Source organism: Idiotropiscis lumnitzeri, chromosome 7 (genome assembly GCF_059441095.1).
Source record: "Idiotropiscis lumnitzeri isolate Australia: NSW breed Sydney's pygmy pipehorse chromosome 7, RoL_Ilum_1.0, whole genome shotgun sequence".
NCBI lineage: Eukaryota > Metazoa > Chordata > Actinopteri > Syngnathiformes > Syngnathidae > Idiotropiscis > Idiotropiscis lumnitzeri.
Genome location: NC_142397.1, coordinates 6,421,765 through 6,437,776, shown reverse-complemented (window position 1 = coordinate 6,437,776; position 16,012 = coordinate 6,421,765). Strand labels below are relative to the sequence as shown.

Here is a 16,012-nt window from a genome sequence, read left to right as displayed (position 1 = left end):
TCTCAAATGTCCTTTATTACGAGGCAAAAATGTATAACAGATGGTACCGTTTAAAATGAATCCAATTTGTGTTTACCAACATCACTGCACGATGGCAAGTGTGCAAAGTTCAACTTGACTTGACAAAAGTGCCGGGAAATACACTTCTAGACCACACACGGCACTGATATAAACAGGCAGGACACACACACACATTTGGACCCAATTGGCTAAATATGCTGACATTTCAATATTAAACCATTTAAGGCCAAAGAAATCGGTCAACGGGGAAGTGGACTCGGATGGAATGTCTGTTGATAGCCTTGAGTGTGCACAATTCCAGGAAGGATTAAGAGGAGTGTGATCCTGTTTCTGCTTTGTTTTTTATTCTTAAATTTTCCAGCCATTCTCTTTGTAACTGATGTTGCTTCTGGCTTTTTAAAGGGGTGGACAAAAGTGAAAAGCCATGACAACCACCCTGATCCAAAAAAAAAAAAAAAAAGGTTCACGGCTGCTAAGGCCTAATATGGAGACTGCTCTTGAGATTGTATTGATTTATCAACTGTGGTCTGAATCAAAACAGACAGAATAATCATCAGTAAAACATTCTTTCAGTTCACCGTCTCAAGGTTATTATAGTTAACGAAAACAACTAAATATATTTTTGTTATATTAAAATAAAAATGCTTTAAAAATAAAAACTAACTGAAACTACAACTCATCTTGCAGTTATAAAATTAATTATAATCAAGAGATAATGGCCTTAATTTTTTTCTTTCGTGATCAATGTCACAATTGATCATTAATACTTTATTTCGGTATTGCTGCGTGTCTGTACATGAACAAGAAGGTCAGTGAGAATTGTAGTTTATTTTACTTTATTAGTTTATTAGTTAGTGGCCTTTTTCTTTCATATTGCATTGAACAAATACTCCATCCATGCATCCATCTATGATCTGAACTGGATATAAAAATGCATACATACACAAAAACTAATACTAAAACTAAACTATTTTTTTTCCAAAAAATAAGAAATAACTAATAAACCTACTCTAAAAAAATAATTAACTAATAACTAATTATAATAAAATGCCAAACATTTATTGCCCTATGAAGCCTATGTTGAATTAAAACAAATAACTCCAAGCGTCCACCAGATAGCGCCAAAGAATACTTTTATTGCTTTTTTTTTTTTAGCCAATAACAGAGGACGGGTTTAAAAAAAAATCTGCAAATGTCCAACCATAAATATCTATTATATACGAAATACAATAAACCCAACTTTAAGACATAGCACAAAAGTCACCAAGCTTCCTCCTCCACTTCTTCTTGTCAAGATCATTGCGTCCACCTGCGTTGGCCTCAGGTCTTTTCTGTTCGTGATGCTCCCCGCTTACGAGGGTCTCGCCCGGCGGGAGGTTGTCGATGAGCTCGTAGAGGGTGAAGATGCAGAAGCAAATTTCGTCATAGGCTGTCTTGGCACCGCATTCCAACAGGCAGGCGAAGGCCACAGCGGGCGGGGAGCCGGGCAAGGGTGGCAACTCCACGTACGCCAGGTCGGAGTAGGCACAAGGACCCTCGTAGATCACCCAGGGCCCACGCCAGCTGTCGGGGTCGCGGGGGTATAGACTCAGGAAGACGCCCAGGTCTTTGCGTGCGCTGGTCCTTGTTGGGTGGGAGTATACCACCCATGTAGGGGTGAGGAAATCTGGAGAGTTTTTTCGTGACGGGTCGAGGGAGGTCAAATTGTGTCTGGAAGACCGGGAGAGTCGACGTAAGCGTAGATCAAGATGTAAATGCAGCGGAGCCGGGAAGCCCACCACGCTACCGTGACAACCATGCCGAGGCTCCACCAACCGCTGCACCAACTGACCCTCCTGAAAGGTGGCCCCGTCGTCCAGACTGAGGGCCTGCACCCTGAAGCCCAGCCGGCTGCGCGCGTTGCAGTACAAGAAGTTGGTCCCGTCCTCCTCGTCCACCGACACCACCTGGCACTCCACGCTCTCCGGGCCAGGAACGGTGTCCCCAAAACGCCACGTTCGCCCGTGGGTGTCGCTGTGGAAGCAGAATGAGCGCGGGGACGTTTGGCAAAGCTTTCCGAAGCACTGCTTGCAATCGATGTGGTAGGCGTAGGCGGGGACGAGGAGGCGTCCGGACTTGAGCTGGATGCCGTGGCCTGGGCCTAGAGCAAAGGTTGCCCATTCTAGAAAAAAGATTGTTTAAAATAAAAACATAAATGAAATGAAATCCACGCTTTTTACAGGGAAGGGCTACTAGGGTTATAATTGGGATTTTTTTTTCATTATAATTATTTTTTACTTTGAATTTTGTTTTTTAAATTCAGCTTTTTTTAGTGGTTATTTTTTTTTCCAAAAATGCTTCATTTCAGTTGAGTTTTCATTATATTTGAAATATTTGTTGATTTTTCATTATAGATGTTTTTTTTGTTTTGACTTGTTTTTTAATTCAGTTAGTTTTAGTTAGTTTTTATAGCAGGTTTGATACTTTTTTATTAGTTCTTAGATTTTTTTTTCAAAAAAATATTTTAGTTTATTTTAGTTTTAGATTTAGATTTATAAATATGGAGTATATGTTGAGTGCAAGATGAGAGGTCACTACGTATTCTAATAAACTACAAAAAAGGTTCCCAGTGACAGTTTTTTTTTTTTGCCAAGATGGCCCCACGAATGGACGCAGTGGCTAATGGCTCTCCCTTCTGTCCAATGATTTGTCCAATGAACATCTACTTTGATGACTAGATCTGAGCGATAAAAACAAGACGGAAAAAGAGGGCGCTATACCTTTGAGGATGTCCCCTATGACCTGCTTAGTGAGGTCAGTGGCCGGACTCCACGTGACGCCATTGTCCGTGCTGGAGACGTAGCAGAGGCGCGTTAAGTTCTTTCCCGTGGCCAGCTGGAAGGACTCGGTGGTGTGGCCCAGAATGGCGATGAAGAACAGGAAGATGGTGCCAGTGAAGTCGTCGTACACCGGACACGGGTTCATGGAGCGGTGGCCCGGCAAGTACGCCGTTCCGATTGCATTCATGTCTTCCCACTGGGAATGAAAAGGATTTCATATTTAACGTTATTTTATGGGACGATGTGACCTGCTGCACGTTTAATCATCAAAACAACGTAGTTGCACATTGGAGGTCTCACCTCAACATAGTTCCTGTAGAAAGTCCCTCTCCTCATGACCAGCAGGTGAGCCTGAGAGTCGGACGGGCTGAGCCTCTCCTCGCAGAAGGCCAGGAAGCAGTTGCATCGGGGCAGGTAGAGCAACGCCGGGACTCGGTAGGTCACCCCGTTCGGTTCCTTGCGGAAAAGAACTGACCTCGCTGGGAAATAAGGCGTCGTCATCGTGCTTGGGCGAACTGTAATTATTGATAAAGACATGTTTATGACTGAAATGCTGATATCATTTTTGTGTGGATGTCATTAGTGGTGGTCATATAACTGAATCCACTTAGAGTAAGTATGCAGAGGAAACCCTGTAGAAAAACGAAGGCTACCTACAGTGAGCTGCTGCTCAGTGGCAAAGCATCTGTGGCTGTGTGATGTCCAAGTGGGCTTTTAGTTTTGAGTGTTTTTGGGTAATAGGAGGCCCTGCCCTCCCTGCAGCCTATTCAAATCAGCAGCTTAGTATGCTTTTCACTGACCTCGAAATGGACCGCACTCATCAAGTCTACAGTTTTGGATGAATCAGCGGCCAGTGGCCATTGTGGAGATGAAAGGTCGTGTGGTTGTTTTTGGGGGCATGCTGAATATTGATTGGCCGAGCAGGACCCCCCTGCAAAGTTTTCAAATTAATTCTATGAAAATATCAGAATCATTTTACAATTCTTCATAAAATATAAAACGATTATGATATGATTTCAGAAGAAAGAATTATTCCAAAATACTGTATATCTTGTTTTATTTTTCATTTGTATATGTTCTTCAAAAATGTATTCTACTTTTATTTAGGAAAAGCTATCACTAAAATATGTGTTATGTTTTTCTTTTTAAATGTTCCATTTATATTTTTGGTATATTACTTAAATAATATTCTGCTATTTTATTTTAGAAAATCACTTCAAATATTTATATCACTTTCTTATTAGTGATTATCATTTTAAAATGATTATTCAACTTTATGTATTTAGAAATATTCCGCAATTTTTATTTTGGAAAAAATAGCTCAAAAAATATTTGTAAAATCATAATTTTTTGTTTGCAAAGATTTAATTTCGAATTTTGTTTTCATTTTGTATATAGCCTTTATTCTTTATTTGTTTTGGTGGATTACTTAAAATTTCATTTTTTTTTATATTTAAAAATTGCTCCAAAGACTTAATCAAATCTCATAACCTCTATGCTCACTCTCTATCCACTTTTGATCCCCAAAAACTCTACTTTGTGTGTTTTTGTTGTTGTTTTTACATTATTTTTAAAGTCATTAGCGTCTTCGCGTAGTCTGTCAACTCAATCGGTGTCCTGTTGCTTTAAATGTTGCTACCATAAAGAATTGTGGGTAATATAATTTCGTAAAGGTTGGTCCGAAATAACCTATGCTAAAAGGGTTTTAAAAGTTGTATCCAGCCACTTTTGTAAAATCTGAACGATCCTATCCTCCAAGTATTTCCTAGTCAACGCGTTAGGGCCTTAGACATTTTTTATCGATTGACAGAAAGGGGAGCGTGTGTGACGTCATCGACGTGTGACCGTGACATCCACGTTAGTAGTTGCTAGTTGGAAGTTCGTGTTGTCTTTTTGTTTCTTTATCAGTTGAAAACGTACCGCCACTCAAAACAATTCCTATGACATGTGAAGCTCTGATTTTCTTCTAGATTTGTGTTTTTGACTCCGTGTGAGAGCATCTTTTTAGCAGTTATTTTATGCGTAAGTACAAAGTAGCTAAATGTTGTTGTGGGTGGACAATGGGGATTGATTGACTGGTTTTGGGAAATAACGTTTGACACGTCATTGTTCACGTAAGAAAAATACAAAAATCAAATAAACTGAGCTATATAGTTTACTTCGGTAATGTTGTATGATGGGATGAAAATTATATTAAAGTGTCTTATTTGTGGTAAGTTTACAATTCTTAGTAGGCTTATCTGGGGCCTATAAGCTTAACTAATTAAAATTTGCCTATAGTATAATGTATATCATATGATGGCAATTTTTTGTGGGGCATCAAATGTTTTTTCTCTTTTGCAGGTTTTACTCTGTTCCTTTGAATAGCAGACTTTACTTAAAGTAGTGTATCAAAAGCTATCTTAATTCCTCTTTTTTCCTCCTTTGTCAGCATGGCCAAGCTGTGGCGTGAAGGCCACTCCACGGCCATTTTGTGTGTGTGCGCATCCCAAGGCCCTGAAGGATTTGTCGCCTCAGGTTCAGAAGGCGGAGAGGTCACCATTTGGAGCCAAGAAGGATGTGTCGTCGGTCGCCTCAACCTCCCGAGCGAGGAGGACTGCACAAGTGTGGTGTTTTCTCCCACTGCACCGGGCCTGCTTTACGTTTCACACGGCGACACGGTGAGCATGCTCGACCCAAGGAACCTGAATAGTCCTGTGGAAGAGTTCAGTGGAGCCGGGGAGGAGGAGATCAACGCTTTAGCGCTGAACGAGAGCGGTACGGCTCTGGCTTTGGCCGATGACTCTGGGGCGGTGCGAATCCTGGAGCTTCCCGGGGGGAAAGTGTGCAGGACGCTTCGCAAACACACCAACATCTGCTCCTCTGTGGCTTTTAGGCCGCACAGACCCAACAACCTGCTGTCTGCTGGATTGGACATGCAGGTCAGAACATCACACACAATATCAGACAAGACAGTTACTGTTTTTTTGCCTTTATACAACAACAATTGAATGGAAATAATGTAAATGTTGCACTTATGTCGTTCAGGTGATGCTGTGGGGTCTGCAGAAGACTCGACCGCTTTGGACCCTCAACCTCCAGGACATAGCGGAGGAGGAAGATGACCACCAGCAGCAACCGGGTCAGCTTTTTAACCCTCCGCTGGCCCACTGCGTCTCCGTGGCCGGCTGCGGAAACATCATAGCTTGCGCCGCCGAAGACGGGCGGGTGCGTCTGATGCGTGTGGGTGGAGGTTCCAAACTGGAGCAGCAGGGGGCGCTCAAGGCGCACTGCCAGGGTGCCTCCCAAGCTCATTTCATCCCGTTCCTCCCACACCCGTACTGGCTGGCCACTGGCGGCAATGACGGTCACGTGGCACTCTGGGATGTCAGCAAACACCCCGTGGTGACTCCGGAGGGGAAGGCTAAAGTCAAAGCCCCGCTACGGAAGAGCAAAAGTAAGGCAAAGAGGAAAGGAGAGGCGCGAGAGAAAGATGTGGCTGAAGTGGAGGTGATGGATAAGCCTGGACCCAAAGTGAACATCGATCACGGGGACAAAGTGAACTGGTTGTGTCCGGCTTTGCTCAAAGGAACGGCCAGTCTGCTTGTGGCTGATCAGAGCTCAAGTTTGACTGTCTACCCTCTGCCTGAGGCCTAGATCATGCCACTTGACTCACCCATCCACCTTCGACAGCAGTGTGTCAAAAACTTTGAGCCAAGACACTTTTGACGGCAGATAAGAAAAATTCATATAACACCACCTAACTGGAATGTCACAAAAAGCATACGAGAAATGCCCGCTTTTACAAATAAGACGCATAGGCAACGCTGTCAAAAGCAACTACACTGGACAATTGTGAAAAACACTTGCACTTGAGTGCTACACGTCTGCCAGCACACTCCAACAAAAAAAAAATGCTTTTGAGCATCCTTCTTGTCGCGTTCACTGTTTTGTAGCAAGCACTGTTAGGAGAGGGTGTGATTTCTCTCAAAGAGGATATTTCACATATAAATCGATCCTTTGGGCTATGCTAATTTATAGATAGAAATCCTGTGCTGATTCAATTCTGTACAAACAGCTTTATTGGTACCCGTCGGAAAATCTAGGAAGTGTTTGTATTGAACATTAGTCTAAGCCAATTTCATTGCAGCCTCCAAAAATGGTACAATTTGTAACCTGAATGTTTGTTGGGGGGAATAAATATGAGATCAAATCATATGGACATTGTAGAGTCTTCGATGGACCTAATATGCACTTTTTGGAATGTGGAAGCAAAACCCAGACAGACATGCTTAAACCACGAACGAGTCTTGCGTGTTCGCCATACAGCCCGAAAAATATAACATTGCTTCTCCAAGTGAGTAATTTTTGAATACTTTTGACTTTGACAATTGTTCTCTTGAATTCAACTGTTACAAATGTTTTTCAAAACATAACCTGTGTATTGTAGGTTGTACGACGGTGACAATTTGAGCCTGGAACAAATTATCGCATTGTACAACAGAGAGGGAAAGTTTTGAAATTGTTTTTTTTTTCAATGTGCATTACTTATTCAGCTTTACTATCAAAGTCACAGACAAACTTGGAATCAAATCAAGTCCACACAGGCAACCGAGAAGACTGTATTGCCGTTTTGTACAACAAGCATGAGTTTTGTTTGTTTTTGCAGGAATAAATTATGAGCCGTCATTACAAATGCATTCCTCAACAAGCCCACACATTCAAACTGCTGTAAATTAAAATATTTGACATACACAGAATGAAAAGGCACAAAGCTTCCAGCCCATGATGAAATGACAGCACATTCACCCGTGATATCCTTAAGCTGCCCAAAAAGTTGTGCCAATACTTGAGCCTTATTGTGTTCATGCATGATGTTCACTATTCGATTCGCACTTCAAAGCAAGCAAACTGTCATTCCATAGTTCTCCTTCTCGCTAATTGAACTTTCAAAGTCTTAACTGATTTGATTGAGTGAGTGAGTGAGTGAGTGGTTCTTTTCAAGTAGGAGATTGTTGTCTGTCACGTGAATGATGGCTGCCAGCGAGCTCCTCACATCTCCCCCCTCCCCTCCTTTTCCTTTTCACAGCTTAGCCAGGCTGCTCTCCAAGGCCTGGATGTCAGCGTCACCATCTTCTCCTTTTGCTCCGTGGGCGCTGCACTCCAGGAATTCCACCTTCATGGGCAATTGGCTAAAGTCAAAGTCTTTGCCTTTCTTTCCCAAGTACACGCTTCCGCCCCCTGACCCGTCCTGGGAGGTGAGGGCTGCAGAGCGAGTCACCCGCAGTGTGTTCCTATGACACGCCAAGGAGTCGTAAATAAGGAAAATGTCTTGTATGCAAAAAAAAAAAAAAAAAATAAAATTGGGACTAAACTAATGTTAAGTTACTCACAGTTCCCTTTCCAGTTGCTGCTGAATCAATTTGGCTGATTTTGCCATGGTGATATCTGTAAAGGAAAAATGCATCAAGACTAAATTAGTGGGTGGTCTTGACGTTTGCCCGATTGGAGTCGCCAAACGTGACGTCATCGGCCACTAGACGTCTTTGGCTTCGAGGCTGACAGACTTACATTTTGATTGCTAACAAGAAATCAGAACGACCACTGTTGTACATACTGTAATAGCGGGGAGAAAATGTATTAAATTTATGTCTAAGAAGCACAATAACTCTTATTTGTTCACAATTTATTTGCTGCTTTTTACTTAGGTTTGCTCCTGCTTGTATTTTGAGTACATAGTTTGCATTTTATTTTATGGAACCGTGCAGTGGTTGGTGTACACAAAAAATAATTTCTCAGCCATTAAAATTGCTGAGCATTGTGTAAAAACAAATGAAATGGGCAATCTATTAAACTTTTTTGCTGTTTAAATCATGCAATTATTTATATTATATCATAATATTATTTTGTTGGTATCTAAATGTACTTTTATAAAAACTGGTTATTATAGAGTAGAGTTGTGCAAGTAAGTTGGTAGGGGGAGATGAAGGTGTTCTGCACCTTGCTTGTTGCACGCCACCAGGAGTGTGGGGGAGTTTTTGCAGAGCACAGCGTCAGTCAGAAGCACATACAGGAACTCGGCGACATCTCTCACTTCCTTCTGGAAGATGGCGCTGTCCACCACAAACACAATGGCTCTGGAGAAAAGAAAGAAGTTGTGTTTCATACAATACAATACAACAACTTAAACACATATAATATTCAACATATATGGTTAAATTATCTATTGATGGCTTTGAGCATGGGCTATTCATCTACAGTTTGGACAGAGAGCGATGAACATATGTGCTTGAGGGAATCTCACTAGATTTTTTTTCTGCGCATAAATGAGACAGAACCTCCCCACCCCAAAAGTGTGATTTAAACCATGAAAAGTGAATTTTAGGTCTGCTGTCTTTTTTGATCCTCTGTGTGTTTTAACAAAAAAGTGACATTTTAGTGACACACGTAAGAACTCTTAAACTGTGAATAAATTCATTGCAGCTCTCCTTTGAATAACAGATGTCATGTTCTCACCTGGCTGCTGATTTGAACTTCTCCAAATATTGTGGACGCAGACTGTCGTGACCTGGCAGGTCTATTAGAGTCCAGACGGTATTCTGAAAAGGGAAAAAAACTGATGTAGTCAATGAAATGATCACCGGAGCCATATTAAACCTTTACGGTATAAAATAAATTGAGTTATCCCATTGTAGTTCTCTGTGGCTCAATAACGACAAATTAATAAAAACCCACTCTGTCATTTTTCACTTTATAAGGAGCACTGTTGTCTGTAATGGAAGTCTGAGTCCGTTTGAACTTCCCGGACAGGAGCTGAAAACAAAGCAATGAAAAAAATATTTTTTAAAGGCTCGGTCTCGTGCAGGTTCGAAGTATTGAGCGGGTGATGACGTCCACTCACTCGGCTGAAGAGAAGCGTCTTGCCAGCGTCGCACAGTCCGACTAGCAGCACCGCACTTTGGACAGTTTTACTGGTCAAAAAGTATTTGAGAAAAACTGCAAAAGAGTACAAGACAAGACTCGTCATTAAAATGCGTGTCAGGTTAAGGACAAACCACGAGTAGCAGTTGTAAGCAAGTGGGAGAGTCGCTAGCTTAGCCGTTAGCTTCCTCACTACAACACACGTATTTAAATTAATAAATAGTAACAATTGAACGTAATGTCAAATTGAAAGTTAGACTAAAACTCGCCTGCTTCCCCCACAAAAAAATATCAGTACGCTGTTAGTCAGCTAAGCTAACATTAGCATGCTAACAAAAGATGCTAACGTACCACAGGTGATGATAACAACCGCCAAAGCAACGAGGACCCCGATGAGGAAAAGCGGGTCCTGGTCTTCCAGTTGCTGGCGCAAGGATTCGATGTAAGGCTCCAGCGAGATTCCCGAGTCCGTTTTTTCGTCCATGTTGCCGGTGATGTCCGCCTCCATCGATCTGTTTGCCCGTTAAAGTTAGTTAACCGAGAGGAGTAGGACGCCGTGGGACACGTCTACTTCTTGGAAAAAATGTTGTACTGACGTCATTCAACCTACTGGTGCCGCTGCTTCCCAACAATAGCTCCCATTGAAGATTATATTCAAAATGTGACGTCAATAGGTGTTAAAAAATGCGCTACTACATTACGTGTGAGAGCATCTTTTTAGCAGTTATTTTATGCGTAAGTACAAAGTAGCTAAATGTTGTTGTGGGTGGACAATGGGGATTGATTGACTGGTTTTGGGAAATAACGTTTGACACGTCATTGTTCACGTAAGAAAAATACAAAAATCAAATAAACTGAGCTATATAGTTTACTTCGGTAATGTTGTATGATGGGATGAAAATTATATTAAAGTGTCTTATTTGTGGTAAGTTTACAATTCTTAGTAGGCTTATCTGGGGCCTATAAGCTTAACTAATTAAAATTTGCCTATAGTATAATGTATATCATATGATGGCAATTTTTTGTGGGGCATCAAATGTTTTTTTCTCTTTTGCAGGTTTTATTCTGTTCCTTTTAATAGCAGACTTTACTTAAAGTAGTGTATCAAAAGCGATCTTAATTCCTCTTTTTTCCTCCTTTGTCAGCATGGCCAAGCTGTGGCGTGAAGGCCACTCCACGGCCATTTTGTGTGTGTGCGCATCCCAAGGCCCTGAAGGATTTGTCGCCTCAGGTTCAGAAGGCGGAGAGGTCACCATTTGGAGCCAAGAAGGATGTGTCGTCGGTCGCCTCAACCTCCCGAGCGAGGAGGACTGCACAAGTGTGGTGTTTTCTCCCACTGCACCGGGCCTGCTTTACGTTTCACACGGCGACACGGTGAGCATGCTCGACCCAAGGAACCTGAATAGTCCTGTGGAAGAGTTCAGTGGAGCCGGGGAGGAGGAGATCAACGCTTTAGCGCTGAACGAGAGCGGTACGGCTCTGGCTTTGGCCGATGACTCTGGGGCGGTGCGAATCCTGGAGCTTCCCGGGGGGAAAGTGTGCAGGACGCTTCGCAAACACACCAACATCTGCTCCTCTGTGGCTTTTAGGCCGCACAGACCCAACAACCTGCTGTCTGCTGGATTGGACATGCAGGTCAGAACATCACACACAATATCAGACAAGACAGTTACTGTTTTTTTGCCTTTATACAACAACAATTGAATGGAAATAATGTAAATGTTGCACTTATGTCGTTCAGGTGATGCTGTGGGGTCTGCAGAAGACTCGACCGCTTTGGACCCTCAACCTCCAGGACATAGCGGAGGAGGAAGATGACCACCAGCAGCAACCGGGTCAGCTTTTTAACCCTCCGCTGGCCCACTGCGTCTCCGTGGCCGGCTGCGGAAACATCATAGCTTGCGCCGCCGAAGACGGGCGGGTGCGTCTGATGCGTGTGGGTGGAGGTTCCAAACTGGAGCAGCAGGGGGCGCTCAAGGCGCACTGCCAGGGTGCCTCCCAAGCTCATTTCATCCCGTTCCTCCCACACCCGTACTGGCTGGCCACTGGCGGCAATGACGGTCACGTGGCACTCTGGGATGTCAGCAAACACCCCGTGGTGACTCCGGAGGGGAAGGCTAAAGTCAAAGCCCCGCTACGGAAGAGCAAAAGTAAGGCAAAGAGGAAAGGAGAGGCGCGAGAGAAAGATGTGGCTGAAGTGGAGGTGATGGATAAGCCTGGACCCAAAGTGAACATCGATCACGGGGACAAAGTGAACTGGTTGTGTCCGGCTTTGCTCAAAGGAACGGCCAGTCTGCTTGTGGCTGATCAGAGCTCAAGTTTGACTGTCTACCCTCTGCCTGAGGCCTAGATCATGCCACTTGACTCACCCATCCACCTTCGACAGCAGTGTGTCAAAAACTTTGAGCCAAGACACTTTTGACGGCAGATAAGAAAAATTCATATAACACCACCTAACTGGAATGTCACAAAAAGCATACGAGAAATGCCCGCTTTTACAAATAAGACGCATAGGCAACGCTGTCAAAAGCAACTACACTGGACAATTGTGAAAAACACTTGCACTTGAGTGCTACACGTCTGCCAGCACACTCCAACAAAAAAAAAATGCTTTTGAGCATCCTTCTTGTCGCGTTCACTGTTTTGTAGCAAGCACTGTTAGGAGAGGGTGTGATTTCTCTCAAAGAGGATATTTCACATATAAATCGATCCTTTGGGCTATGCTAATTTATAGATAGAAATCCTGTGCTGATTCAATTCTGTACAAACAGCTTTATTGGTACCCGTCGGAAAATCTAGGAAGTGTTTGTATTGAACATTAGTCTAAGCCAATTTCATTGCAGCCTCCAAAAATGGTACAATTTGTAACCTGAATGTTTGTTGGGGGGAATAAATATGAGATCAAATCATATGGACATTGTAGAGTCTTCGATGGACCTAATATGCACTTTTTGGAATGTGGAAGCAAAACCCAGACAGACATGCTTAAACCACGAACGAGTCTTGCGTGTTCGCCATACAGCCCGAAAAATATAACATTGCTTCTCCAAGTGAGTAATTTTTGAATACTTTTGACTTTGACAATTGTTCTCTTGAATTCAACTGTTACAAATGTTTTTCAAAACATAACCTGTGTATTGTAGGTTGTACGACGGTGACAATTTGAGCCTGGAACAAATTATCGCATTGTACAACAGAGAGGGAAAGTTTTGAAATTGTTTTTTTTTTCAATGTGCATTACTTATTCAGCTTTACTATCAAAGTCACAGACAAACTTGGAATCAAATCAAGTCCACACAGGCAACCGAGAAGACTGTATTGCCGTTTTGTACAACAAGCATGAGTTTTGTTTGTTTTTGCAGGAATAAATTATGAGCCGTCATTACAAATGCATTCCTCAACAAGCCCACACATTCAAACTGCTGTAAATTAAAATATTTGACATACACAGAATGAAAAGGCACAAAGCTTCCAGCCCATGATGAAATGACAGCACATTCACCCGTGATATCCTTAAGCTGCCCAAAAAGTTGTGCCAATACTTGAGCCTTATTGTGTTCATGCATGATGTTCACTATTCGATTCGCACTTCAAAGCAAGCAAACTGTCATTCCATAGTTCTCCTTCTCGCTAATTGAACTTTCAAAGTCTTAACTGATTTGATTGAGTGAGTGAGTGAGTGAGTGGTTCTTTTCAAGTAGGAGATTGTTGTCTGTCACGTGAATGATGGCTGCCAGCGAGCTCCTCACATCTCCCCCCTCCCCTCCTTTTCCTTTTCACAGCTTAGCCAGGCTGCTCTCCAAGGCCTGGATGTCAGCGTCACCATCTTCTCCTTTTGCTCCGTGGGCGCTGCACTCCAGGAATTCCACCTTCATGGGCAATTGGCTAAAGTCAAAGTCTTTGCCTTTCTTTCCCAAGTACACGCTTCCGCCCCCTGACCCGTCCTGGGAGGTGAGGGCTGCAGAGCGAGTCACCCGCAGTGTGTTCCTATGACACGCCAAGGAGTCGTAAATAAGGAAAATGTCTTGTATGCAAAAAAAAAAAAAAAAAATAAAATTGGGACTAAACTAATGTTAAGTTACTCACAGTTCCCTTTCCAGTTGCTGCTGAATCAATTTGGCTGATTTTGCCATGGTGATATCTGTAAAGGAAAAATGCATCAAGACTAAATTAGTGGGTGGTCTTGACGTTTGCCCGATTGGAGTCGCCAAACGTGACGTCATCGGCCACTAGACGTCTTTGGCTTCGAGGCTGACAGACTTACATTTTGATTGCTAACAAGAAATCAGAACGACCACTGTTGTACATACTGTAATAGCGGGGAGAAAATGTATTAAATTTATGTCTAAGAAGCACAATAACTCTTATTTGTTCACAATTTATTTGCTGCTTTTTACTTAGGTTTGCTCCTGCTTGTATTTTGAGTACATAGTTTGCATTTTATTTTATGGAACCGTGCAGTGGTTGGTGTACACAAAAAATAATTTCTCAGCCATTAAAATTGCTGAGCATTGTGTAAAAACAAATGAAATGGGCAATCTATTAAACTTTTTTGCTGTTTAAATCATGCAATTATTTATATTATATCATAATATTATTTTGTTGGTATCTAAATGTACTTTTATAAAAACTGGTTATTATAGAGTAGAGTTGTGCAAGTAAGTTGGTAGGGGGAGATGAAGGTGTTCTGCACCTTGCTTGTTGCACGCCACCAGGAGTGTGGGGGAGTTTTTGCAGAGCACAGCGTCAGTCAGAAGCACATACAGGAACTCGGCGACATCTCTCACTTCCTTCTGGAAGATGGCGCTGTCCACCACAAACACAATGGCTCTGGAGAAAAGAAAGAAGTTGTGTTTCATACAATACAATACAACAACTTAAACACATATAATATTCAACATATATGGTTAAATTATCTATTGATGGCTTTGAGCATGGGCTATTCATCTACAGTTTGGACAGAGAGCGATGAACATATGTGCTTGAGGGAATCTCACTAGATTTTTTTTCTGCGCATAAATGAGACAGAACCTCCCCACCCCAAAAGTGTGATTTAAACCATGAAAAGTGAATTTTAGGTCTGCTGTCTTTTTTGATCCTCTGTGTGTTTTAACAAAAAAGTGACATTTTAGTGACACACGTAAGAACTCTTAAACTGTGAATAAATTCATTGCAGCTCTCCTTTGAATAACAGATGTCATGTTCTCACCTGGCTGCTGATTTGAACTTCTCCAAATATTGTGGACGCAGACTGTCGTGACCTGGCAGGTCTATTAGAGTCCAGACGGTATTCTGAAAAGGGAAAAAAACTGATGTAGTCAATGAAATGATCACCGGAGCCATATTAAACCTTTACGGTATAAAATAAATTGAGTTATCCCATTGTAGTTCTCTGTGGCTCAATAACGACAAATTAATAAAAACCCACTCTGTCATTTTTCACTTTATAAGGAGCACTGTTGTCTGTAATGGAAGTCTGAGTCCGTTTGAACTTCCCGGACAGGAGCTGAAAACAAAGCAATGAAAAAAATATTTTTTAAAGGCTCGGTCTCGTGCAGGTTCGAAGTATTGAGCGGGTGATGACGTCCACTCACTCGGCTGAAGAGAAGCGTCTTGCCAGCGTCGCACAGTCCGACTAGCAGCACCGCACTTTGGACAGTTTTACTGGTCAAAAAGTATTTGAGAAAAACTGCAAAAGAGTACAAGACAAGACTCGTCATTAAAATGCGTGTCAGGTTAAGGACAAACCACGAGTAGCAGTTGTAAGCAAGTGGGAGAGTCGCTAGCTTAGCCGTTAGCTTCCTCACTACAACACACGTATTTAAATTAATAAATAGTAACAATTGAACGTAATGTCAAATTGAAAGTTAGACTAAAACTCGCCTGCTTCCCCCACAAAAAAATATCAGTACGCTGTTAGTCAGCTAAGCTAACATTAGCATGCTAACAAAAGATGCTAACGTACCACAGGTGATGATAACAACCGCCAAAGCAACGAGGACCCCGATGAGGAAAAGCGGGTCCTGGTCTTCCAGTTGCTGGCGCAAGGATTCGATGTAAGGCTCCAGCGAGATTCCCGAGTCCGTTTTTTCGTCCATGTTGCCGGTGATGTCCGCCTCCATCGATCTGTTTGCCCGTTAAAGTTAGTTAACCGAGAGGAGTAGGACGCCGTGGGACACGTCTACTTCTTGGAAAAAATGTTGTACTGACGTCATTCAACCTACTGGTGCCGCTGCTTCCCAACAATAGCTCCCATTGAAGATTATATTCAA

General features: G+C 42.4%; 5 protein-coding genes across 6 annotated transcripts; 2 read left to right on the top strand and 3 right to left on the bottom strand.

Annotated features, from left to right (window-relative positions):
* Positions 1-1,262: 1,262 nt before the first annotated feature.
* Positions 1,263-3,486, bottom strand: neu4 (sialidase 4). The gene is made up of 3 exons (XM_088301055.1): positions 3,141-3,486; positions 2,781-3,036; positions 1,263-2,182 (listed from the first exon to the last, which is right to left on the bottom strand). Exons 1-3 carry the CDS (start codon positions 3,375-3,377, stop codon positions 1,263-1,265), a joined length of 1,413 nt encoding a protein of 470 aa, XP_088157181.1. The 5' UTR covers positions 3,378-3,486.
* Positions 3,487-4,491: 1,005 nt separating this feature from the next.
* LOC148333256 (WD repeat-containing protein 53-like) lies at positions 4,492-7,555 on the top strand. The gene is made up of 3 exons (XM_088300150.1): positions 4,492-4,862; positions 5,272-5,761; positions 5,868-7,555. The coding sequence occupies exons 2-3, from the start codon at positions 5,273-5,275 to the stop codon at positions 6,474-6,476; spliced, it is 1,098 nt and encodes a 365-aa protein (XP_088156276.1). The 5' UTR covers positions 4,492-4,862; position 5,272; the 3' UTR covers positions 6,477-7,555.
* LOC148333255 (signal recognition particle receptor subunit beta-like) lies at positions 7,429-10,359 on the bottom strand. Its single transcript, XM_088300151.1, has 7 exons — positions 10,092-10,359; positions 9,721-9,815; positions 9,555-9,632; positions 9,336-9,418; positions 8,820-8,956; positions 8,213-8,267; positions 7,429-8,113 (listed from the first exon to the last, which is right to left on the bottom strand). The coding sequence occupies exons 1-7, from the start codon at positions 10,246-10,248 to the stop codon at positions 7,903-7,905; spliced, it is 816 nt and encodes a 271-aa protein (XP_088156277.1). The 5' UTR covers positions 10,249-10,359; the 3' UTR covers positions 7,429-7,902.
* Positions 10,360-10,440: 81 nt separating this feature from the next.
* On the top strand, positions 10,441-13,219 carry LOC148333254 (WD repeat-containing protein 53-like). 2 transcript variants are annotated; one of them, XM_088300146.1, is made up of 3 exons: positions 10,441-10,475; positions 10,886-11,375; positions 11,482-13,184. In XM_088300146.1, the coding sequence occupies exons 2-3, from the start codon at positions 10,887-10,889 to the stop codon at positions 12,088-12,090; spliced, it is 1,098 nt and encodes a 365-aa protein (XP_088156272.1). In that variant the 5' UTR covers positions 10,441-10,475; position 10,886; the 3' UTR covers positions 12,091-13,184. The 2 variants fall into 2 exon arrangements, with proteins under 2 accessions (XP_088156272.1, XP_088156273.1); XM_088300147.1 differs by lacking the exon at positions 10,441-10,475 and having other exon boundaries at positions 11,482-13,219.
* On the bottom strand, positions 13,043-15,973 carry LOC148333253 (signal recognition particle receptor subunit beta-like). The gene is made up of 7 exons (XM_088300148.1): positions 15,706-15,973; positions 15,335-15,429; positions 15,169-15,246; positions 14,950-15,032; positions 14,434-14,570; positions 13,827-13,881; positions 13,043-13,727 (listed from the first exon to the last, which is right to left on the bottom strand). Exons 1-7 carry the CDS (start codon positions 15,860-15,862, stop codon positions 13,517-13,519), a joined length of 816 nt encoding a protein of 271 aa, XP_088156274.1. The 5' UTR covers positions 15,863-15,973; the 3' UTR covers positions 13,043-13,516.
* Between the last annotated feature and the right edge of the window lie 39 nt (positions 15,974-16,012).

What these genes read in the sequence shown, in the direction of transcription:
- LOC148333253 (XM_088300148.1), bottom strand. Translation starts at nt 15,862, where the DNA reads ATGGAGGCGGACATCACCGGCAACATGGACGAAAAAACGGACTCGGGA. An exon ending in GGTTGTTATCATCACCTGTG is followed by an intron (nt 15,430 to 15,705) that starts GTACGTTAGCAT and finishes ACTCTTTTGCAG; the next exon opens with TTTTTCTCAAATACTTTTTG. An exon ending in AAGTTCAAATCAGCAGCCAG is followed by an intron (nt 14,571 to 14,949) that starts GTGAGAACATGA and finishes TCTTTTCTCCAG; the next exon opens with AGCCATTGTGTTTGTGGTGG.
- neu4 (XM_088301055.1), bottom strand. Translation starts at nt 3,377, where the DNA reads ATGTCTTTATCAATAATTACAGTTCGCCCAAGCACGATGACGACGCCT. An exon ending in TCTACAGGAACTATGTTGAG is followed by an intron (nt 3,037 to 3,140) that starts GTGAGACCTCCA and finishes TTTCATTCCCAG; the next exon opens with TGGGAAGACATGAATGCAAT. An exon ending in CATAGGGGACATCCTCAAAG is followed by an intron (nt 2,183 to 2,780) that starts GTATAGCGCCCT and finishes TCTTTTTTCTAG; the next exon opens with AATGGGCAACCTTTGCTCTA.
- LOC148333255 (XM_088300151.1), bottom strand. Translation starts at nt 10,248, where the DNA reads ATGGAGGCGGACATCACCGGCAACATGGACGAAAAAACGGACTCGGGA. An exon ending in GGTTGTTATCATCACCTGTG is followed by an intron (nt 9,816 to 10,091) that starts GTACGTTAGCAT and finishes ACTCTTTTGCAG; the next exon opens with TTTTTCTCAAATACTTTTTG. An exon ending in AGACGCTTCTCTTCAGCCGA is followed by an intron (nt 9,633 to 9,720) that starts GTGAGTGGACGT and finishes CTTTGTTTTCAG; the next exon opens with CTCCTGTCCGGGAAGTTCAA.
- LOC148333254 (XM_088300147.1), top strand. Translation starts at nt 10,887, where the DNA reads ATGGCCAAGCTGTGGCGTGAAGGCCACTCCACGGCCATTTTGTGTGTG. An exon ending in CTGCTGGATTGGACATGCAG is followed by an intron (nt 11,376 to 11,481) that starts GTCAGAACATCA and finishes TATGTCGTTCAG; the next exon opens with GTGATGCTGTGGGGTCTGCA.
- LOC148333256 (XM_088300150.1), top strand. Translation starts at nt 5,273, where the DNA reads ATGGCCAAGCTGTGGCGTGAAGGCCACTCCACGGCCATTTTGTGTGTG. An exon ending in CTGCTGGATTGGACATGCAG is followed by an intron (nt 5,762 to 5,867) that starts GTCAGAACATCA and finishes TATGTCGTTCAG; the next exon opens with GTGATGCTGTGGGGTCTGCA.